Source organism: Pelmatolapia mariae, linkage group LG7 (genome assembly GCF_036321145.2).
Source record: "Pelmatolapia mariae isolate MD_Pm_ZW linkage group LG7, Pm_UMD_F_2, whole genome shotgun sequence".
Lineage (NCBI taxonomy): Eukaryota > Metazoa > Chordata > Actinopteri > Cichliformes > Cichlidae > Pelmatolapia > Pelmatolapia mariae.
The window spans coordinates 46434472-46460127 of NC_086233.1; the positions used below are offsets into that span (position 1 = coordinate 46434472).

General features: G+C 40.8%; 1 protein-coding gene across 7 annotated transcripts in view; it reads right to left on the minus strand.

Moving 5' to 3' along the window:
- The window catches only part of srpk2 (SRSF protein kinase 2), a 70352-nt gene that overhangs the window by 37160 nt on the left and 7536 nt on the right, over window positions 1-25656 (minus strand). The window contains exon 1 of one of the 7 annotated variants that reach the window (XM_063479294.1): window positions 8991-9721. The exons of the other annotated variants lie outside the window; for them this stretch is intronic. Coding sequence (XP_063335364.1) covers window positions 8991-9028 — 38 coding nt within the window. The 5' untranslated portion in view covers window positions 9029-9721. Of the gene's footprint in view, window positions 1-8990; window positions 9722-25656 lie in introns of those variants that run through there. 7 annotated transcript variants of the gene reach the window in all.

Sequence of the window (25656 nt, forward strand, 5' to 3'; positions counted from 1 at the left end):
ACAAATCATTATTTAGCCAAATAATTCTGTCAATCCAGCTGGCCTTTATCACTTCCTATTACTCATTCTTTTCCACTTTACATGCTTTTTTGTTTTTTGTTTTAAATAAAATATTAAATAAAAGACCTTAATCTGGAAACTTAGCCATACAAACTAAACCCCAGAATTTAGCCCATTAGTTCTGTCAAGACACATTTTTATTCCCCTTCTACCTGTCTCGGAGGGCTCTGTGGCGCAGCCGGAGCGCACAAAGAGCCAGACTCCATCTCTTCTTAGTGGCAGGACATGAGCTAAACTCCATAGGACAAGTTTGAGAGATGGACGAATGGCTGAACAGAGAAAACAGCTCCAGCCTTCAGCTGCAGACTCACAGAAACAGCAGTAGATGGACAAGACGAACCAAGCCTTGAATTCCAGCACAAGTCACATGGGGTTGTGACACCCACCTGCTAAGATGCCATCTCAGTGTTCATCTGGTTAGGGAGTATGTGAGCACATAGCCACTGAAGCAAAAACATACCATAACACAGACTAGAGCTACATCTATTATGTACAGCTGTATTTTCAGATCATGTAACACAGAGATCACAAATGAAACACCGATGACCGATTACCATATCTTCATCCTCATGACTATTACAAACAAATGAAAATACACTGTAATATCAATTAAGATACTAAATAGTAATAGTAATTACATAGTAATAACATGAGTTGAACGTCTGTCTATTAGTATACCAGTGTATCTGGTGACAATGATTTCCTAACCCAACCCTGCTTTCACTTTTTAATTAAAAATAATGATCCATGTGGGCTGCCCCTTGGCCAGATTGGCTATCCATATAAACAAACTAAATTTAGAATTGATTACACAACTGAAATAAGCAGTTTAATATGTACAGATATGCAGTTATCACATGACTGAGATAACAGGAGGTTCCTAAAACCCCCCAAAAGAGTATTACCTTGTTATTATGGGGAGTGTTGCATTTACTTTCCAGATAACTAGAGAGAATACTCGTAACAACCACATGCCAAGTTTACCACACCTGCTTCTAGCAGAGTGTGCCAGCACCAACAGGAAGACACAAAACCTACAAGACTGGATTGCAAGACCCGGATCTATTCTGGATCTGACACCCACTCAGAATAACATCCGGTTCATTAAGTTTTCTTTGCAGCTTTCAGTTAAAGGTGGGGCAGGTAGTTTACAGGCACATATAGTCATATGAAAAAAAAAGTTTCCACAAGACGCTACGCAGTCCTGTGAAAAAGTACACCCAATGATTCAGTAGCTCATGGAGCTGATTACAGCCAAACTAACCTGATTTGTCTTCTGTATGACTTTATCAGTCTCTCACTTCATTGTGGAGGAATTTTGTTCTGCTCTACAATGTTGCTTCAGTTCATTGAGCTTTGCAGATGTTTGTTTATGTTCACAATTTGAGAAGTAGCTCATCTGTTGAATGGCACCAGACAGAGTACCCGTCCCTCCCCACAATGACCTTTGGCCTCCAAGATCCTGTCACTGGTTCACCACAAATCCTTCCATGGACCACATTTAATAGATACGGACCGCTGCAGACCGGGACACCCCACAAGAGCTGCAGTTTTGGAGATGCTCTGACCCAGCCATCCAGCCATCACAATATACCCCTTCTCAAACTCCCTCAAATCCTTACACTTGCCCTTTTTTCCTGCTTCTAACACATCAACTTCGAGGACAAAATGTTTATTTGCTCCCTAACATATCCCACCCACTAACACGTGCCACAATGAAAAGATAATCAATGTTATTCACTTCGCCCGTCAGCGGTCGTAATGTCACGGCTGATCGGCGTAACTTGCAGCAACACACAAAAACTCAATAAAAATACCACAAAGCTCTTTTCACTGCTGAAAGGTCAGCTATTAACCTTTTTTATATCAATACAATATTATGCACATCTGAGTCCAATTATGATAACTTGATTGCATCCTCTCTGTTCAAGTTGAGCATTATCTACACATAAAACAATTAGCTCATGTTTGTTTTTTCCAGGTGGAGGACATCTTGTGAACTTTCCATGCTCCACTTGTGCAAGTCACATTCAAATTTAATTATTATGATTTTATGGGTGAGCTTGATACTGTTGGATTAGATGAAAGTACTAAACTCCAGCCCTACTCCAAGTTGTGGTGATACTTGTTGTATCAGTACAGTATCACTGATATGAAATGCAGGATTATATGGAATCTTTGGCACATGGTTCAGAGCTGAATAACACTCCCCAACTCGGTGCTGATGTAGGAAAAAAATAAAAAATTCAAACACGTGCTGCAGGTCAGGAAGAGACAACAGCTGAACAGTGTTCTCAGACACAACAGATGAATATTGTTCACAGTTATGCAGCCGACGCGTGACTCAATCCCACAGGGCAGCGTTGAGGATTGGGTGAACTGCGTGAATACAGGTTTGTGTGTTTGTGTGACTCTATCAGGGGACCAAAAAAAAAAAAAAGTGGTACCTTCAAAAGCAAGCCCGCTATCTTTTCACACGCATGCATATGGTAAGCCACACAAACAAACACACAGAGCACAAACAGGCTATTATCATTCCACTGCTTCAGCGCTGCAGCATCAGCGGAGATTAGTCCTCCGGTGACCTAGCATTACCCAGCACACTGCGCAAGTCTGCAGAGAGCCATCTATCTTCTCCCTCCATCTCTCCTCGCCTCTCATCCTTCCCTCCCCCCCCTTCCCCAATCATCTTTATCTATCTGTGCCCCTCTCTCCTGAGGATTCTGCCGTCCTGTTTTTTTGCTCTCTGTCTCTATCCTGGTCTCTTTCTCCAGAGTTCTCACTCTGGCTTTATCATCTTTATAATTCCTCTGCGGGATCATCTCTCTCCCAGGGCTATCGTCGTACCATGTCTCTCCGCTCGCCAACCCCCCAAACCCTCCAAGAATCTCAAACTTTTCCCTACTCTATCCTCCATCTCCCCCCCTTCTCTCATTCTTCCTCCATTTCACCCATTTCTGCTGAGTATAACTTACAGTGTCGTAGCAGTAAAATCGACTCCAGGAAGACTAATATGCTGATGGCAGATAGCTGTGAACTAATGAGAGGGAAAGGCCCTGTAGCTGCATGCTAACTATCTGCACTGCAGCTTGAGACGTTTTACAGTAAGATAGGGGATGTAAAGAAAAATGTTCTCTCTCGTCTTTTTCTGTTTCTCCTTCAGCAGGGACCTGTATCATTATGGAACTACAGTGAATCAGCATTGTTAGTGCTGCTTGTTAGAATTAAAGGAGAGCAGGTTGCAGTAAACAATATATTAGCATTTCAAAAGTATCATTTTGCAATTACAGGAAAGACCAAACAATATTTATTTTCTCTCCCAATTAAAAAAAGCGTGTAGTTAAAGAAACAAAGCAGATCAAAATGTATAAGTAGCATTTTATTGCAACTGTGTCTGTTAGTTATGGTTTCAAGTTTGCAGGAAAAAAACAGTCAACCTGACAGTTATGAAATATATAATAAGTGATGCGCAACATCAGGTTCCAGCAGGAAAACAAAAATAAAGACCAGAATCAACTTAACAGATGGCAGAGGGAGGTATAGAGCAAAAAAGTGAGGAATAGAAAGGACGAGAGATTGAATAGGAGAAGGGAAAGAATAAGGCTTGGAAAAAATAGAAAGTGAAAAGTGGGTGATTTAAAAGGACCAATTAAAGGCCTGCAGGGAAGACTGGAATGTTGTGTGTGTAAACATACTGAGTCAACAGGGACTAGGGACTGGACACTGAAACACACACACACACACACACACACACACACACACACACACACACACACACACACACACACACACACACACACACACACACACACACAAGAGCAAAAGGAAGTCAAGCCAGTTAAAATGCTGGTTGTCATGTGGATTTAAGGGAAAACGGTCCCACTTTCTTTAAAGCAGAACAAAAACAGTTTCGGTGGTAATTTTTTTTTTTAGCAATTTGCCAAAACTAGCGGAAAAAGAAAATGTGCTTTTGTTAGAAGTGAAGATAAACAAACGCGGAAGCCTTTGTGCTTGGGAAAAGCGTCAAGTCAAGTCAAGTCAAGTTGGTTTTATTGTCACTTCAACCATATACAGTTAGTACACAGTGAAACGAAACAACGTTCCTCCAGGACCAAGGTGCTACATGCAACATAAATTTACAACATAAATTAACAGAAAAACACTAAACTAGCTAACTAAGAGGCCTAGTTAGCTGGCTAGCAGAGACAAGACAGACTGACCTAACATAAATTACAACATAAATTAACAAAAACTAACTATCTAACTATCTAAGGAGAAAAAAACAAAAAAACCCAAAAACTTGGTAGGTAGGTAGTGCAGGAACAGTAAACATTCCTTAATGTAGCGTGAGCTCATAAAAGCTTTTCCAGAAGTGTAGGTGTGTGTTTTCAGGGTAAACATGTATTTTTTTCATGTATTCTCTCTTACATTTCCATATACAAGGCGTTAATTAATAATCAATAAGTAATTTAGCAGCACGGTGGCACGGTGGTTAGCACTGTTGCCGCACAGCAAGAAGGTCCTGAGTTCAATTCCAACATCAGGCCGGGGTCTTTCTGTGTGGAGTTTGCATGTTCTCCCCGTGTTTGCGTGGGTTCCCTCCGGGTACTCCGGCTTCCTCCCACCGTCCAAAGACATGCAGCTTGTGGGAATAGGTTAATTGGATAATCCAAATTGCCACTAGGTGTGAATGTGTGAGTGAATGTGAGTGTGAATGGTTGTCTGTCCCTGTGTGTTGGCCCTGGGACAGACTGGCGACCTGTCCAGGGTGTACCCCGCCTCTCGCCCTATGACAGCTGGGATAGGCTCCAGCGCCCCCCCGCGACCCTGAAAAGGATAAGCGGAAGCAAATGGATGGATGGAAGTAATTTAAGTTTCATCCCAGAGCACTGACAGCATCATCCTATCATGCATCTACTGGTACCGCTACATGACCTTTGAACCTACACTGTAAATCCTACTGAGCATCTCTCACCGGATCAGATGCCCAAGTCCAGATCACATGACCACTGGTGATCGACTTACTACTTGTGAGGTATCTTATTCCTTTCTGCTGCATGTTTGACTCAGTGATTCCTATTGCTGATTAACCACATAGGACTTCAGTACACGAGGTGGAAATTCCCAGAGTTATTCTGCAGTGCAGAGCTTTGACTATGCAGTCAGGTTAGACTAGTTTGCAAGGGCTGAAAACTTCATGGTAGTTTCTGTGGGTGTGCATGTAGCAGACACTTTTATTTACATTTGCAATATCACCAAAAGCCCTCAGAGGGACAGGAGAGATTGCATGCATGAGATTCCTCCTCCTCCTCTTCCATCTGTCTCACACTCAAGGCAGGAAAAAGAAAAAATAAAGAGGTGGAAAGAGAGAAAGTAAAATGTAATCTTCTGTTTCTTTTCAGCCATGAGCGAGGGGCAGGTGGTAATGGAGGCCAGACAGGCAGGGCAGGGGGCTAGTTTACGAGCTAGCTCGCTGCCACGCTTCATTAGCTATTGTCATGTTGCGCCACTGGTATGCCTGCACGTGTGCTCGCGCGCCCCGTTTCTGGGTCGGACCAAAGAAGATGGTGGAGGCCATGTAGGCCAGCCAAAGCTGCGTACTCTGCGAGAATGCGATAGCTGCTGAATGTGATGCCTGTCTGCTGCATGGGCCCGGCTTCCTGACCGGTTGGACGCATTCCAGCGCTGCATCCTCAGCAGCTCTTTCTGACCTATTCTTCTAACTCAGGCAGTCTGAAGGAAAGCAGGAAAGAGGCTGCTCAGACCATCTGGTTGTAACTAGCATAACCAATAAGCTGTGTTTCAACCTGTGACAAGCAGATATAAAAGATATACTTGCATTGTGTGGACACCCACTAATAAAAAAACAGCTACACAATCGCATTCTAATTGGGTGTAGCCTAAGAAGCACATCATGCTTTTGAAGCAGGTATGTGGCATTTACAACAACACAACTGAGTGTTGTTGTAATCGCACCAAGAGTTTAACGTTTCAGTAGCTGTTCCTCTCAACAGCTACGAAAATTACACGAACCTCAAGCCAGCCTTTGAAAGCCTTTAAACTCTTGACCTTTGGCTGTTTATTTATTCAACTTGTGTTTAATCCCAAGAAAGTCTTCTAAGGATGTAAGCCCTTAACCCAGCAGCATCCGTTATTATGACCTAAAATGACGTGCCGTCACCCTTCACAAAGTTGCTTTAAGCTGCTCACACGCAATAAGGACGTCAAAACACTTAAATATCCTCAAACTGGCACACACATGCACACAAATACACACACACTTCTCATCCTCCATCCATCTCCACTATGCCTCAAGTGCTAAGTTACACAACAGGGATCGTCTTCCTAGTGCAGCGTCTCCAGGAGAAATTTGTCACTGCACTGCTTCTTGCTCTTTTCAGGCCAGACGAGTCCATCCGTTTAGCTTAACACACATCAAATCCACTTATTGTGACAAACATATCAACGCACATCCCGAATAAAAAGCACCCCACAACAGTGTGTGCATGCATGTGTGTATGGTTTCATGGCATCTGGGGCACAGATGGTGTTATAGTCAAAGAAATTGAGCTGATTTGTCTCACAAAAAAAAGCTAAACATAGATTCTGAAGTTCACTTGACCTTAAAATACAATCCCCTAATAAAGTGCAAAATAAGTCAAACTTCCACACTAGTTCATGTTCACATATGTGGTTAGATAATAACCAATATACTAATTTCAATCATTACTGCATGTCAGCAGAGTCCAATAATCAAAGCTATTCATATTCAGAGAGAAAACTCAGAAAAGCAGCAAAACTTCACAGCTATGAGTGTGAAATGATTGTCACTGCAGCTCCATGTAATCAATGGCTGACTGAAAACACTTGGTTTTTGCCCATCTGACAAAGAAAACGATATTTTGCATGTGATTAAATAAAACCCTACTTTAAAAGAAAAGTTATTAAAATATATCTTTATAACAATTCTGCTCATTTCTGTTGGGGAAAGCAAGAAAAAAATCTTTGGATGTCAATTTTCTTGTTTATATGCAGAAAAAAATCCTGACCTCTACAGAACTACAGCTCTGGTCACAGGAGATGCTTGCAGGAGTTAAAGGAGGCAGCAGTGCGTGCATGAGTGCAACTCTTTGGCGTTACCTGCCGTGGAACAAGAGACTGCTGCATTATTCTTGATTAAAGAGAGACTGCTGTGACCCAAACAATGGAGGTAGGAAAATAAAAACTGGACAGAGTAATGAAAGCTGTAATACTGTACATTTAGAGGATCCAAGGTCAGGAAGCAGAATTTCTTTGTTTAGATGCTATAAATATGACGGTTTACACGCACATATTCACTTTTATCACCAGTCTATAGTGTGTGTGTGTGTATCTGATGCCATTTATCAATTTAGTTTGTGAGACCAGTATAAAGCCACTCTCCTCTGTGCCCAACTGCCCATGTAATACTGCCTGATATTGTTACTGCCCATTTACTTTAGCCCATCTACGTGCCGACTGCGCCATATGTTTTAAGTGTGCCAGTCTGGGACCTGGCACCAAGTTGCGTGGATGGCAGTGGCTCTGCCTGATCGTACTTGGCACGGCATCACTAGCTACCTGAGTCATCCAGTCTGCCTGCTCCTGCCCCCCAGCAACCGTCAAATCGAGCTCTTTCCGCTCTTTTCTGCACAGTCAAAATGGGAATGCGGGCTTCTTCCGACAAGATCTGAATGGATATGGGTTCTCATGCATTCAGTTAAAAAAGGAAAAGAAAAAAAAAAGCTTTTGCAAAGGTTTGCTTTTAGTTTGACTGCTTGGAAACTACCAATAAACTGAGCTTTTGCTCCCAAACATTTCTCTCATCTTTACTTCCAGAACTACGCAATCAAGACTGGCTTTAAAAACCGGGATTACCTCAGTAGCCCTAAACAAACCAACATACCAACAAACCAAAAAAGCACTGTGTTCACTTTGATCCTGTGGGGTGACTAATTAGGTACGAATAGGTACAAATTATTAAAGAGGGCACAATCTTGACTGAACGAGGGTGAGATAAGGAATGTTTAGCCCTGATGCATGTAGCTGTCATTCAGTGTAGTGTATCCTGTCCTGGCAATTAGAAAAATGTACGGTGTGCGAGTTTCTGTGTATTCAATTAGCCAAGGCGTACCATGTCACTGATAATGCCTGGTGACCTTGCTATTAAAACTCATCATTACTGAGTGTTTGGTGATTTGGTATGTATATTTACAATAAATTTGCAGTTTATCAAATTATGATTAAGCTGCCTGGGTGTGAGTGTGTTTTGCAAAGAGGTTGTGTTGTGTCCGAAGGAGCAATCGATCGGGAATATTATGCACTAAGGTGCGTCATGTGGTTATCTGTTGTCTCGCACTGCTGCTGAGATGCATTGCTGCTGCTGCTGCTGCTGCTGCTGGCCGTGCTGATGTTGACGTGTGTTGACACTCTTGCTGTGTAAGCTCTGAGCTCAAGCACCACAAAGAGACTGCGTGTGTTCGTATGTGTATGTATTGTTGTCACTGTTCTTATAGGAAATGTTACGGCCTCGGAAGGCAGCGTGAGCTCATGCATCTGTGTAGAACAGTGTGTGTGTGAGTGAGATGTGTTATGTACTGTACATGCTCATATGTGCATGCAGAAAAGGACGCTGTGTTAAAATGTTACAGCACCATGCAACAATAAACCGTTGCGTTTTTCGCCCTGCTACAGTAACTGCTGTGTGACCCAGACAATAGAAGGAACCAAGGCTGAAGGAACGGAGACAGAAACAGAAAGAGAAACAGAGAGGAGACAAAACATGGAGGTGCTGAGGGGGATGGTGGTGGTGGAAGAGGCTCGTGGGAAGAAACAAAATGACATGCAAACTAACATATCGAGGCAAAATGAGAACAGTAATGAGAGAGGGAAGGAGGAAGATGAGGTGTTACCTTTCAGGGGACGAGGATTTCTCCGAGTTCACGGACATGAGCGGTGCCTGTTAGCCGCTCTCTGGCCGAGGGACCACAGGAGACGGCGAAATGGAACAGAAAGCTCCTTTTTCCCCCACACCTCTTGTTTTTTTGCTCTTCTCTATCACCCCCGGTTGTGTGTCTGAGTAAAGGAGAGGAGAGGGTTACTGCCTCCCCTCCTTCTCCTCCTTCACGTCTTTTTCCTCCTCCTCTTCCTGCTCTTCCTTCCTCTCTGTCTTATGTCCTCTCACTCTAAAGAGAAGAAAGGATGGGGGACGAGGCTCCACAGAGGGTGATAAAAGAGCAGCTACTGTGCAGTGCACAGTCTGCGTGTGTCTGCCTATGTCCCTGTGTGTGTGTGTGTGTGAGTTGATAGAGAGAGTAGCAATGTCAGTCAGGCGCCCCTCCTCATGTCTGAGCCTCCTTCCTCCCTCCCTTTCCTTCCTTCCTTCTCCTCCTTCACCTTGCCTCTCTCTCTCACTTTCCGTCCTTTAACTGAAGCGCCTTTTTTCTTGTCTCCCTCTTTTCTTTGTTTCCTTCCTCTCTGGTGTCGCTGGTTGAACCGGGTGATGAAATCTATTCACAGGCTCTCGATCCACAGCGTGTCTGTCTCTGTCGATGCATTTCACCCTTTCCTCTCTGTCTAGCTGGCTCTGTCAGGCCTTCTGCAGCTCTGCACAACAACAGAGCCCAGAGCAAGGCGGAGCATTCCACTTTCTGCGCAGGCAGAGGGGGAGTTGGCTTGTCACACCGACAGAAAAATGAATGCATTTCTCCTTGAGGCATACCCTCCTCCCCCGTTTTCCTCTATTACATAGTCCAGCCCCTCTCTCTATCGCTCTCACAGTCTTCCTCTCTCTCTCGCTTTCTCTCTCAATTGCCTTATTACAACATCCTGTATCTCAGGGCAACACAGCACAGATCTGCCCCCCCCCCCCACACACACAAAATCTGGCATCTTTTCTCAATTTCTCTAAACCTAATTTCCACCTCTGTTTTTTTCTTGCTCGTAAACGTGCGTCTCGTACTTTTCTGCCCTCTGTCTCGCCATCTCTTGGGGCAGATGGGTCTGCTTCTACATGAGTGAACAGCTCACGGAGAGGTAGCCAGAGGGTGCGCCATGATGGGGGGTCTGTGTCTTTCTCCCAATCTGACCTCAATATTGCCGTGTGGGTGTGTGGAGATATGCGTGCACGAGTGTATGCAGGGTTGAAGGGACATTCTGGGGCTTATTTGGCTGATTAGTCATTAATCATAAAACTGCTTGCAGTTTACACTTTCTGTATGAAACGACACTGACTTGTTTGGGCTTATAGGACATCCATAAAGTGTTTAAAATGAAGAGAGATTCTGATGGATTATTCAGCTGCGATGTGTTGTTCATAACACGGTTGCACACCTTTAATATCTCAGTGTTTTTTAGGTCATCGCAGGGAATGTTGCAAATTAGTAAGCATGGCTGCTTTGACGTTATGGCATGTAATTAACTCTGCATCAGCCTGATGTCATAACTTCTTTTGTATGGCAATTCCATCTAGCCACTGCACAAACACATCTAGTTACTTAATGTATGGCTATATGGGTAGCAGCTGGTTGGAAGTCACCAGTTTTGTTCAGACTAAATTATCCAAACTACAATTATCGGATAGATGGCCATAAAATTATCTTTATTCATGGTTCCCACAGTACGAACTGCACTGAAAACTGACAGCTGATTTCTCTGAACTTCACTATGTACCTTCAGCCCCGGCTGAAAATGAACTGGAATCACTTTGGTCATCACTTTGTTTTTAGACACTAACAGGGGTGATTTTACCGAAAGCTTAATTTGGAGTGAACAAAACAAAACATCTACTAAATGATGAATAACAACAAAACATGATTGTGCCATCACAGTACCATTCCACAAACATCGTTACAACAAAATGATCTAGTCCTAAGAGCAGATAACAGTGACTGATTTTATAGATGCTGCAATAAATGTGTTTTCTTAGTAAGCTGCCGAAACATCTGAGAGCCATCAGATGTATGAGAAAAAGAGGCAGAAAGAAAAACAGGAACACAATGATCCTCTTTCTCTCCCATCTCCATACAGTTCCACTTTCCCACATAAAAGGACTACATTAGGCACACATGTCTCAGAGCCAAACTATTGTCCTCATTCTCTGTGGATGTGGGCCAATGGGGGGTAAAGAACACTCTCAGACTCAGCGCATCCAGACAGCAGGAAGAATATTGAGCCGATATGAGAGAGCGCACTCAACTTTTTATTCATTTCTTTTCAATAACCATTTTTATTTTTGTTTTTATGGTCACGGGAGGTGGGGGAGGGTGACCGATGCCCACAGCAGAACAACGATGTAAGAGAGGGGGAAAAAAAACACAGTATGACAAATAGGTTTACATACAGTGCACATATTTACCCACTCTGCCCACTATTGTTGGGTTATGCAAAGGAATGACTGTGAGAGGAAACCAAAGCAAAAGATTTAAGCAGGGATCACAATATCAGAGCGAATGAAAGGGTAATCATATCCAACTATTGTACGGCTAAAATATTTATTAATGCCAACAAATATTGGCTTATGTCACAGTCAATCTGGAAAATCTTACAGGCAAAAACTTTAAAGTATAAGCAAAGGCTCAGCTTCAATGTGTAGATTTGAAGATGAATACAACGTGAGAATTTTTCAGTTTTCCCATAATTCTTATTATAGACCTGATGGTAAAGTTTTGAGTATAAAATACAGCATCCTAAATGATTCTAGGTAAATGTTTAAAAAACAAAGAAAAACATTAAAAATGTAAAAAACTTTTGTAGGTTTAAGCTTCAGTGACAGTAGCAGTTGTCCTTTTCTTGTTTTTCTTTCAGGTGCAGAGCTTTGAAGTTACAGGCTGATCATACAAAACAGGCAAATTGGAGATGGCAATATAGTGACTTGTATTTTTATAACTTTTAAGGGATACATACAACAGACTATATTTTTTTTTTAAAAAGGAATAATGATCTGTTAGTACCTACATTTCAAATGTTATATATGAACTGTGTCATTAATCCATTTTAAGCAGGGTTTCTTTAGTGACCAGATCACGCCAATCCTTTAATGACTAAGTACTAAACAGTCCCTATTTTGTATCATGTGGTTATTTTCCTTTCATACATGTCTTTCTGAGCTGTACACATTTCCACAGTGGGTCAGACCACAGAGAAATTCATGGGTGCCATCACTTCTAAATCCTCCTAAATTTGATGGGTCCATTGGTACAATCCTGATGTCACCTCTTCATTGGAATAAGTCTTATGTAAGGCATGTATACCTTATTCAAGTAAATCACACATTAACACCTGAGTACACACCTACACACACACACACGCACACACACACACGCACACACACACACACACGCACACACACGCCTCAGGAAGTATTTCACTCAGGGCATCAATCTGCACACTTAAAGTCTGATTCTCGTTCTATTTTCAAAAGAAGAAGGAGCAAAAGAAGAATAAGAAAGAGGGAGAGGGAGGGAGATGATGACTCTCATGAGCAGATATATTTTAGGAGCTGGTATTGAGGTTGCTGGGAGCTATCTTTAAGCGGCCTACTTCTACTCACTGCTTGGTGAATGCTGGGGAGAGAGAAGGGGTTTATATAGGCAACACACACTCAGACGTAGACACACACTGGTCTTTTTGCAAATTGCTTCTGGACGTACAGTATGCTAAAACAGAGGAATACAGACAGAAGTCAGAGCAATCATATACACAATAAGCATATTCATACGCAATGTGCACCATACATGTATGGTGGGGGTATGTGTGTGCATGCTAATGCAGGCGAGTGATCTGCTGTTACTTTAACAGTGACTGTGCTTTTTGTGTCAGCAGGCTTGTTTGTGTCTGCAGAAACACCGCCCCCAAGTGGAATCACACACACAATCACATACACACAAAACAACCTGTCCATGAGTGTGACAGAATGGATGTTTAGACCAGCTTGCAAACTCTAAAGAAAACGTCAAAGTTCAAGAAACTGCAGTTCGTCTAATGACCACCTGAGGCTGACTCCAAAAGAAAGCCAGTACCCACATATTTAAAAAACAGTTTGATCTTAAAAAAATGTAAATGGTAAAATATTCTTTTTCCACATATGGCAACTCGGCATAAGCTTATTCGTAGTAAAATGTATTGTGTTTTGTTGCATATCTGAAATTTTCAGAACTAAATTAAAAACCGTGTACATATAATTGATTTATTTTTATTACCAATAACACAGAACAATAACAAGGTAGTTCTACTTTGAAACAGAGCTATGCAGATTACTTTGAAAATTGTGTTTGTGCAAATGAATAAAATACAAAGTAGCCAATTTTACTGAGCTGTATAACATAGCTAGAGCTCAAAGTAGAGCTCAATAGCTTGAAAGAAACAGTAAGCCTATCCCAGCTCTGTTTGGCTTCGCGACACATATTTATCCTTTCATTCTTCAATTGTATAACTTGTAGTAATGAATGAATAAATAAAGATTCAAATGCTAAACTTCCATCACCTCCATATTTGGATTCATTTGTTTTTCTTTTGTTCGAGACACAGCATAAGAGCTGCGTGTAACTCTGTAGCTGCAGTTCTGTAACCCCAGTGTTTGCTGAAAACTTAGCACTCTGTCCTCTTGTTCAAATATAGTAACTCGTGCTTCCGAAAAACTAAAACCATGGAGGCTGAAATGCTAACACTGTGGCTTCAGGCTTTGCCCAAAGCCAATGGGTGACGTCACAATGGCTATGTCGAATTTTTTATATGCAGTCTATGGTTTAGACCAGTTGGAGCCTCCAATCTGCAGTTGTGCAGACTGCCATATGGATCAGACTCTACAATTCAAACTGCAACGCGTGTCAAAAATAAATACAGGAGTGTTGCACTGCACATTTCCTGCTGCCTAAAGAACTAGATCACAAGTAATTTACACTGATGGGTGTAACACACAAGCTGTAAAGTTTCTTTTTTTTTCCTTCCATAGTTTTTTTTTTTTTTTTTTGGTAACAGAAAATGACTCATATCTGCAGACCTGACAATGACATCAAAGGTAACTCTAGCTCAAACAACCCTGAGATACTGGGTTGAATCACCTTTTTTATTTTTAAATAAGCAGTGTAGGACATAAATGACTGGAAAACAAACATCAAACTAAGTGATACGAATTCATATCATCTGAATAACCTTAGACTTATGTGATAATTTAAAAAAGCTGTAAATTAACAATGCAGAACTCTGCTTATTGTTTAAATGAACTTTAAGACACTTAAATAAGCAAGTCAGGTGAAAGAAATATTGGAAGGATAAAATGAGGTCTAGCGTGGTAATCACAAACATTATACAGTAAAGACTATTTTCACAAACGAGAGTCCAGCTCTCTCAGAAAAGCAGAGCACAAGTTGACCTATTAATACAGGCGATGGCTCTTTGTTATTCAAAATGAAGCCTGACTGATACCAACGCTGATATTTGGTCAGTGAAAATCTCATATATCGGCTGAAGTCTTTTTTTCTTTCAGACACATGCAACATAAATCGATTTCTATAACTTTTGTTATGCGTAGATAATATGGATATGCAGTTGCAAAATAATCTTGTTTTACTGTCACACCAAGTCATGGCATTTCTCCCATCTCTTCTTGACTTTTTGAATTTTCAATTATTAGCTATTATATATGCAGATACTGATATCTCACTACATTAGTTGGGCTCTAATTCAAATAATAATCAATATAAACATAATCAATTGGCATCACCAAGCTCAAAATGTCTTTTTTAAGGGTTGCCTGGATCATGTATTCACATATAAGATATGTACTGTTTAAATGGCACAGCAAGCAGTGTCAACAACATAGCATGCACATCATAAATGCAGTAGAATTATTTTAAAACTAAGCCCTGTTTCGAGACATTTGGACTCCTCATGGGTTTGGATCTTGCCTTGAACCGTTTTCCCCCCCAATTTTTCCTCCTACTCATGTCCCATCACGTTTTTTCCAGTGAAGTGAAAAAAAGTGTACAGCTCCTTCCCACTACATGCACACAAACACAGAGCGCAGCACGCTGGTCAGGGCAGAGTGCTTGCAATTCCTCCAAACATACAAAGGTAAGCAACTTGCACTTTCTGTGCCTCATTACCCAGAGAAAATCCAAACACTAGATTGATCTACCTGCTCCTGTGCGTTTGTGAATCTATACTTGCAATTTGTAAGTTATATGGTCATAAATCCCTTAACAGTGCCATGTTGTGGGAACAAAACTTAAACCATTAATTTTTTTTTGTGAAAGGTTGAAGGTTAGGCTGATGGTTAGGGCTGAGTGTGTTAATGTCATGGTTCGAATAAGGATCCAGGAAACCAAGTGTGAAGGAATGAAAAACAAAACACAAAAAACCCCACGGCTCTGTGCGGTTTTCTTAGAGCTTATTAACTAAGTGGTGCCTGTTTATTTAATGAGTGAGCAACCTGTGACCTGTCTTCCTGACCTCAGCTGCCTCACCAGATGGAAATTTAAATAGATTTTATCACATGTGGGGTTGGGTAACACTTAACACCAGCCTCACCCACAAAATGGCTAGCTTTGTGTTTTTTAACGCCCTTTTACCACGCTAATTACGGAAAGGACAGGGGCAATAACAACACTTATTGAAACAAAGATGCCCGTGTGATCAGTGTACTGCTGCTGCTGCTGCTGCTGAAGGAGAAAACTAACTGGTAAATTTAAGGGGCCGCTTTAAAAAAAAAAAAAAAACCCTGAACATTTTTAGTGGTTTTAAGGGTTGAAAGACACTTTATGAATCACACATTCCTCTTGTCTCAAATAAATACTGCATGGTCCACATTTGGTGAGGTAAACAAAAGATAAATGCTATTCAGTGATTTACAGTGTGACAAAAAACAGGAGAGGCGGTAGTAGTGTCTGCAAAGAATCCATTTACCAAAGACCAAAAACTCAAACATGGATGCCCTCTATTGGACATAACGAGGATTGCAATACTGAGAAGCAAACCTGCCGACAATACACTTTTCACTTGATAGCAGGAACTTATGATGGGATACAAGGAACCAGGGAGAAATAAAAGCAACACTTTGGGAGCCCATGGAAGGATAAACAACCTGTATTGTTAGAAGGCAAGGAGAATAGAAGAAACCAGCTTGGGCTGCATTTCTAACTGCGCAGCGTTGTTATAACAACCATGCACTAGAGAGTGGACGTGGCCTCTACTGAGCGTTATGTCAACACAGTGATTAGGATATTTCCCCTTTGTTTATTGATTATTGAGATGATTATTGCCATAATGTCACTGAAACTGTCAGAGAATGGTGGACAAAATGTGCCTCACATGACCTATGCATGAATTGGAATTATTTAAGAGAGGGTTTATAAAAAAATATATATATATATATATATATATATAACTCTTATTAGAATGAGATTTTAACCACTACAGTGCAAAATTTTTAGATACTGTGTTGATAAAGTACAAGAGATACAATCAGTGCTTTGTCAGTATTTATTCGGCATTCAAGGACAGCAATATTTGCATAGTATTTTTACTGATATATAGTGCACATATGTTTTGGGCAAAGACATTTTTGAATATTAAAATACGAACATTTTTAACATACAGTTGGAAAATTAGCCAATGCCAATGCAAAACTTTATCTGCCTATTAAAAAAAGAAGATAATCTTCTCACAAACTGGTGTTTGATTTTGAAACAGGAAAAAAGAAGCTCTCTGCTTCTGGTTGTATTTTAGCCTTCTTAAGGAAGAAATTCTCAATATTTTGAGATCTCTTCTATTCTTTTATCTCTGCTGGTTGGCCCTGAAGTAATAAAGCAAAAACTTATGTCACAAACAACAACTTTCCTGATGTATGACCTTGACTAGAAGTCAGGGATGTCAAATTCTGGCCCTCATGGGCCCCTATCCTGCACGTTTTAGATGTTACCTATACCAACATAGCCAATTCAAATCAAATTAAAGCTGCAAGCAGCGATATGAGGGCCCTCGCACCCCAGCACGTCGAGCCAAGCCCAACACCTAAAACCAGCGCTTCCGATCTGATGTCACATTGATGGAATTCATGCATTTAAATTTAACCACCAGCTAAAATTTCATCTCATTCAACAATTATTATAGTCATCCCACTAGGTGGCGCTCTAACCATTACTGACAAATAGCATAACAAACATTTCCGAGCTCGAGTCTCATCATAACAGCGACCTTTGGGCGAGATTGGACATTGTATTTTTGAGTGATAGCAGATTACTGCTTTTTGGCGAGTGATTGAAACGCCACGTGCCGCCATGACCACCCCGTTTCCCTGAACGTTAAAAGCTTCGCAATTTAACATTAGAAAGGTCTTTAGATTCCACACACTGGAGATTGGGTCAATATGATGAAATCCCTTGGAGGAGTTCGTCAAAGAACGGTGCCTGAAAAGAAGGGAAATTGTCGCCAAAATTACACATTAATTTCAAAATGGCTGACTTCCTGTTGGATTTGGGATATTGCTCCAAGAGACTTTTTTGTACATCTTGATATCTCCCATAAGCTTACCATGTTTCAGACTCATAGATAAAACACAGAGCAGGGGCTGTTGTTTTGAAATTCTGTAGGGGGCGCTGTGGAGCCATTTTGTACTATTCAATGAAAATGGTAAAATAACAAGAAAGCGCTCATCACATTGGAGGTGTGCGCCAAATTTCAAGACATTTTAAACTTTCCAAACCCCTCAAAAGCCACTTCATTGTTCATGGTGAACTGCGTTGCCACCAGGGTGCGCCGTTCAGTTTAAAGTCACAATTTTCTCACTGAAGCATCATGAGCGACTGATGGTGATATTCAAAAGAGAGAAGAAAAAAAAAAAAAAAAGAAAAGAAAAAAAAAAAAAAAAAAAAAAGGAATTATTTAAGAGAGATGTGACTTCTGTTTAAACTCAGACATGTGAAAATTTGACCATGACGCTTCCTGTCATTAGTTAAGTTTTACTGGCAAGAAGACAAAACCACAAAACCGTTTAACAAATAACTAGCAGCTCTATCTAAGTTACAAGAAGGAACACACTACCAGAAAAAAAACATTATCCTTTTCACACAATAGCAGCTATGCAACAGTAATAAATAAGATATTAGAAAAGATGAGATTTATGACACAAAATTGCTTAAAAAATGTTAGAGCAACCTGAACATTAAACAACCTACAATAAAATGAGAAATTATGCAAGAGGAATATAGCTAAATCAGAATTAAATAGAAAAATACAAAAAAATAAAATCATAAATCAATAACAATTAAGAGGTTGTAATATAGTAATTCAAAAATCCCATATATGCTGCTTTCCACACACACACAGAAATACCACATTTAACCAATACATTTGTACTTGGGAGCATTTCCAATCTATAGGAATATAACCAGAATACAACCAGCTCGCAAACAGTTGAGCTGAGTCGCCCAAAGTTGTGTTCATTGACAAAGGCCGAGTCAGACTGATGGCAACATGGTGGCAAATAAGTTATCAGAGACAATCTCTCTGATGATTGATGATTGTAGTCAGTCCAAGTCAGACTGCAACTGTTTGCACAAAGGTTGCTTCTTATCAGCCGAACCATGCAATTGCCTTGCGATCAAAGGTGATCGCGAGTGTGCATCGCCCCCAAGCTCTAGGCAGCCATTCAGTCACCACGAGTTACAATCGGTAGCAGAATGTGAAAAGGTAAGTGTGTCCAGTCTTGGAAGGTTTTTCCAGTTAAGCCAATTAAATCATGTTTACATCAGGATGGTGGTGCATGAGATGAGCCCTCTTGTTCACAGTATTGCACGAGTATTTTAATTTATTTAATAAAATATCAACATTTGATGCCCATGTTTCAATACAATATCATCACACAAAATATCACAATACTAAGCTGTGTCTATTCTTTCCTCCACCCCTGCTAAATAGGCTCTTTCAGCCGTACTCGCAGATATACACATGAAAAAACTGTAGTTTAAATTTCTTACAGTGGAGTGAAGGATAAACTACACTGCCTCCCACCTATTTATTCAAGACAGCACTGCTAAATACAAGCTATACACTACTATACAGATGCTTATGAAGGTTTTTTGGTGACACACTAAATTAGGACACCAGACTGCTCAGTATGGCCAATTATTCAGTGTTTACAATAGCAACAGAAGTCTTGATTGAAACCCGCTGATGCACAGACTGTGAAGGACACACAAATACACATGAGTATACACACATTCTCCAGAGATGTGGGTTAGTATGCTGAGGCGATACCGGGGCAAACAAATAACCTTGTGGCTAGACTGCAAACACAAGCAGCGAGTGCACTAGACACAAGCAATTGAATAGCATAGAAATGAGTATTGATTCTGCTCCCTTCTACATACATGCTACATATTATCTGTAATTATATATCAGGGAATAGAAAAACATTTTATATGTTGTGCTCTCAACCGCATTGTCAGTACGAGCAGCATCTTGGTATCTCATCATCATCGCTTTTGCAGTTTCTTTTAACTGAAGCTGTATCACATTTTCCATGAGGCATTGGGTTGGCCGTTTCCTATTTTTAAAAAGGGGGCAATTACTTTAAATCACTGTGTGGTTTATGTTGTGCAAAAGCTATCAAGCAAGCACTAAGAAGCCATAGGAGGAGCCAGACTATTCTTTAAAAAAAGGGGGTTGGGCATTAGTTGATCTGCTGTATCTAGGAATCTAGGACCACAGGGTTTAACAGACGGCATCAAGAACAGTTTGCAAAAAACGGTGCAAGACAGCGAAATTCAGGGTTGTGATTTCTGCTGGGGATACTTACTACTACTTACTCGCCAAAATATTCTGCAATTATTCTGCAACCTTTTTTTTTTACTCTAAGACGTCTTTAAGTAACCCATCTAACTAATCAAGTCCAGAGATTTCTTTTTTGTTTTTTAAAATTCTGACAAAAATGTTTACGCACTCATCAAAGTTGCCTCCAACTGTAACCTCATACCTTCTGTAATTAAGCAAGCAGCAGAGTTATTTGCAGGGGTGTTTTTTGCGCTGGGTTTTGATTTCCAGGCCAAATACTGCCTGCCCTGTGTGCTTTCTGAGAGTTGTTGGGGCCTGGCTGTATACAAACTATATAGGGGGGGGGGGGGGGCATTCTAAAAAAAATGCTTTATTTATAGTTCCTAAATTGTTACCAGTATGAGAAAGAATAAAAAGCTACACAAAGTCATTAGAATAGAATTCCGATACATTTTCATGGGTGTCATCATTTATGTTATAAATCTCTTGGCTAACCGTGTCAAAACACGGCTCTGAGAAATTAACTATGCCTTGAGAGGCTGTAGAGTGCACAGTATGCAGAACCTGCATTTTAAATTAGCTTGTGAGGAGAAACACTCAAACGGCAGCATATGTTACACTTTTTAAAAAGGGGAAATAAAGCTGTGAACCAGATCAGGTTCTGTCTTCACAAGTCTCATTTTTCATCTAATCTCTAATGAGGTATGTATTTCTCAGACAGACTACACTGAGAAATATCACTTTCAGATGTATCTGCATGCAAAAAAAAGGAGTAAAACAATAATAATCGTAACTTTTTGAGGAACAAAGAATTTCTGCCATTCATAAGAAGCAGCTCCTACTTTCCAGTTAGCCAGGAGGTGGCAGTGGAGAGTGACTCTATGCTGTTTCCAACCTCTCCAACTGTGATAAGCTGCTGCCCTCACAGAATTACATGCGCTATTAATGACTTCAGTCTTTACGTGATGACCCACTGGCGAGGAACTGCGGTGCTGGACCACGCTTTGTGAGCATTACATGAGAGGCACAAATCCTTGCCTCTGAGCAAATCCTATTTGGACCACACACACTAAAGTTGAGAATCCCTCCTTTTAATTCGCTCTTGTTCTTGTCTCCTTATTCAGCCTGATCGACTCGGTAGATTTACTCGGATCTTGTGCTTTCCTGGCTAACGTTCCCGGAAAGCAGGAGGAAAATCTTTAAAGAGCTCAAACTCCCACCAGCCAGAAAAACAAAATTCACCCTTTATTCCCCCTGAAACAAACCACTAGATGAGATGCAGTTCATATAATTACAACTGATTACAGCAGTGGTCAGCTCACAAGTGTTGCCTTGCTGTCCCAATTAAAAAAAGCAACAACCCCCCCCCCCCCCCCCCCCCCCCCCCCCCCCCAAAAAAAAAACCAAACTTTAACATGGGGGAGGATCAGAGGCATCGAAACCCAACACACTTTGCTAACTAATAGCAGTTGAAAAGGTGAGTTGAAAGAGTGAGCTGCTTTGCAGGAGTTCCTACTCCAACGCCTACTTCTACATTCAATTATTCTGTCAGCCAGCAATAACAGAACCACTGTGGCCACCGGGGAGAAAATGGTTTCCATTCACACACACACACTACAGAGGAAAGAACCAATATCATATTACAATTCAGTATGTAACAATGAATGACCCGTTGAGACGGCATAGCCAGTCTCTTAGACAGCACAACGCCAAGCAGCACATGACAAGAAATGCGTTTCCATTTTCTACATGACATTCATGTGTTGCCTTATCTTGACCCCAAAACAGATACTGTACATTTAAAAATGGACCTCTTCCAATTTTCTGAATATTTAAGTTGTGTGTCAAAGTCTTGAGTCAGCTCCCCTCCAAAAGGTAATAACACATTTTAATCTTTTGGCGTAGACTCTGGTTTATACATTCGCCTAACAAAAAGATGCTTGGTTCTCCCAGAAGGAGGCACAAATCTGCTGGGTGTTGCACCAGGAAGGGCATCCAGCACAAACATCTGCCAAATCAACTATGGACAGCTACCTACTTTGGATCCCTTGGGAGTAAGGGAGCAGCTGAAACTAACTTATACAACGTTGACTCTGGAGAAACAGCACAAATAATACATAAATACAGTATTAATGGAGACAGTCTGTATGTAAATGAGGATATTGGGCTTTCCAGTCTGTGTCTACATTGACCTGTGTGCTGTCTCCCATGTGGCCAGCATAGCAGCTTTTGCTAAAACCCTCATTTCCTGCCTGCAGCCACCCTGTGGCATCCTCTAATTCCCCCTCTCACTTCCCTTACTCACTTTCTCCATCCTGGGCTTTTCTGTTGCTACTGGTGGACCAGACACAAGCTCTCCTTTTCACCCTCGCGGTCCCTTCCCCTCCTCGCTTACTCTCTCCCATTATTTTTTTGCTCCACCTCTCTAGCTTTCTGCATGGTTCTCACCATTTCTTTCTCTCCCTCTTTCTACATGCAGCTCACATGCTCAGCTCTCAGCTCCTGTCGCCCAGGCAGGCCAGAGTATTTGATGAAGCTGAGCTGTACAAATCTGCCTCCCAGAAGACTGCTCTCTCTCACACATCTATACAACACATTACATACAGGTCATCAACCCACAACTGCTTCCTAAACTAGAATAATTGGACAGCTCTGAGACACACAGCCACTGGGGTTCATCTACAGAGGGATGGTCTCCTGGCATCCCAAGAAAATCAGTTAGGTTTATTAACAGGTAGAAAGTCCACTCCATAACTCTTGCTTATTACTTGTAGTATAAATATTGTTTATTATGATAGCAGGCTGATCTTAAATAAGACAAACAAATAATAAATATAAAAATATCTCATATATCAACATTATGGGAAGAAACAAATCATCTGTTGATATCCATTTATTTTTGAACCACTAAGCTTTCAACACTATGCATTAAAAGGCTGAATATACACCAAAATAAAATATCATCTGAATCAGTGTTATCCACTATGTTGATTTCTATTATACTATATAATGTTTACCCACAGACGTGGCTTCTGAGTCTGAAAAGTTAACCTGATGCAGTGCATTAAACTTGTTTTCTGTTCCACAGTGGTTTAAAGTCCTTTTTCCAGATGAAAATACATTTTGTATTTCATTTGGAGATCAAAGTTCTAGAGTCTGGAGGAAGAATGGAGAGGCTCAGAGTCCAGGGTGTTTGAAGTCCAGTGTGAGTTTGACACAGGTTGTGATGATTTGGGGTCCTCTGCTGCTGGCAGTGATGGTCGCTTCACTGTCTAAAGTCATTGCAGCTGTCAACTGGGAGATTTGAGAGCACTTCACGCTTCCATCTGCTGACAAGCTTTATGGAGATGCCGATTTTCTTTTCCCGCAGGACTTAGCACCTGCATACAGTGCCAAAAATACTACCAAACGGTTTGCTGACCATGTTATTACTTGTTGATTAGCCACCCGACACCCCTGAGCTGAACCCCACTGAGGATCTGTAATGTATTGTCAAGAGGAAGATGGGAAACATCCAACCCAAAAATACAGACAAGCTGAATAGTGCTATCAGAGTACCCTGGGCTTCAGTAACACCACAAGCAGATCGCCTCCACTCCACACTGATGCAGTAATTTGTGGAAACATGCCAACTAAGTGTAACTGAATCTAATTTTTAGAACATGTATTGGAAATCCATTTTTGATGTAAGGAAACATTCTTGTAATTCGAGATGCTGGATTTCTGATTTTCATGAGCTATGAGCCATAATCATCAAAATTAGAACAAAAAAGATTTTCACTTTAAGTGTAATGAATAGATTATATGAAAGTTTATCTTTTTGCATTAAATAATAAAACACACACACACCTTTCAAGATATTCTTTTTTTCCTCCAAGATTCACTGGTATGGCAAATATCCAAGAAAACCTGAATAACAGCAGCCTGACGTTGGTGAACTTTAATACAAGAACCAGGGTGTGCACTATTAGGCTAGTGGTTAGTCATCTCCTTTCACGCTTGCTATCTAACAATGGAAAAATATTTTTTAAAAATATTTGAAATAGAAATGAATGTGCATGTTCAATATGATAAATGGACTGGTTCATATATCGTGCCTTTCTACTCTATTTGAGCACTCAAAGCACATTATACTACATGCCTCCTTCATCCATTTACACATGCACTTTTTATGCCTAAGTGCTTTCTATCTCACATACATTCATACTCCAATGGATGCACAGGAAAGGAACTTGGGGTTCGGCATCTTGCCTGACAGTGCTAAATCATAACTGAGGCCATGCTTCTTCAGGGATGGGTGGCAAATTTAAGTTTATGTGCACTTTCTTGGCATGCAAACTGGAGAAGCCAGGGATCAAACCACCAACCTTCTGATTAGTAGATGACCTGCTCTACTTCGTGAACTACAGCCACCCATTATGTAAATAATGGTTATTTTTTCATACCTCCATGTTGTAACACTGAAATGCAACCTTTCTGTATGCATTACATACTGTATTTGAGTAAACTCCAAGTTCATCTTGTGTCCTTAGACCAGAGAATAAACACTGTCTCACTGAACAGGATTCTAGCCGGCTAGCTGTTCATTTTTCTTAGTCAAAGACTAAAGGCTGAGTGAAGCATCTGAAAATCAGTTTACAGAGCAGTGCGTGGGAACATAAGTCAGATTAGAGTCTGCTGGTTTAATGTGGAAGGGCCTGTTGTGCTGTGCAAGCTGGCAGATATACATCCCAAGAAGAATATTAGCATTTAGATTCCCTATTGCCAGTCTGTAAAAACAAAAAAAAGTTATGACTAATGAATGCTACTATACTGGAGTCACTTTTCACAGTCAAAAACCTGTAAGTCTTGGTATGCTAATCCAGTTCCACTTAATGAAAGAGGTGATTCACAATGAGCCCAAGCAGCTGAAACTTGCAAAGGCTCGGTCATCCTCTAACAAGCTTACTGGCAATTTTTTTCTATTCTTGGACCTTTATGATGTCATAAAAACGGGGCAGAGTGGCAGTCAATCAGAAGAAAGTTGGTTTAAAGGGAGATGATCTTTATTTACCTTATCTCGGTGAAGCCCCTGAGTTTATCCTCTGTCTTAAACAAGCTCTTTTTGCTGATAACATGCGAAGTCAGTCTATAGAGTCAGTGAGAAAATGCATGCAGCCAGATTGATTTTAATCCAGGCAACTTTAAGCCACAGGATACAGTGAAACTGGTGAGTAACAAATGGCAGGCCCAGGGTAAATCAGCATGACATCATTATTCAGCAGTCACCAGTTAGCCATCGACTCTGTACAGCCTTTCTTCCAAACAACTCTCAGCCAATGGTGTTTATTTTAGGCAACAGTCTAGACTTAATAACACAGAGAGACCTAAACTGAGTAAGCAGGTATAGGTTAAAAAGATTTAAAACAATTACACTAATATTTATTGAGCGATGGTAAATTAGTGTCAGATATTTTTTATACTAAATTCTCCAGGTAGCTTGGAAGCAACATCTCAAACATTAATTGCTCCTGTTGCTTACTTGTGAAGATTTGATATTGGGATTTGTCACCTTTTATCAACAGCAAATTAGGTGTTCAAAGCTAAACTGCGATTTTCAACCATATGAACAGTGTCACTAAAACCTGCTATAAATGTTGCCGTAAGATGGAATCAGTCTACAGTCAGTCTAATATCTGTCTGCAATTGAATTGGGCCAAGCTGACAATTGCATCCAATCTGTCTCTGATAATACAGGAAACAACTGTAGCAAATCATTCAAAATCCCATATCTGTTGCACTCTACACAGACAGAAATGTACATTTCAC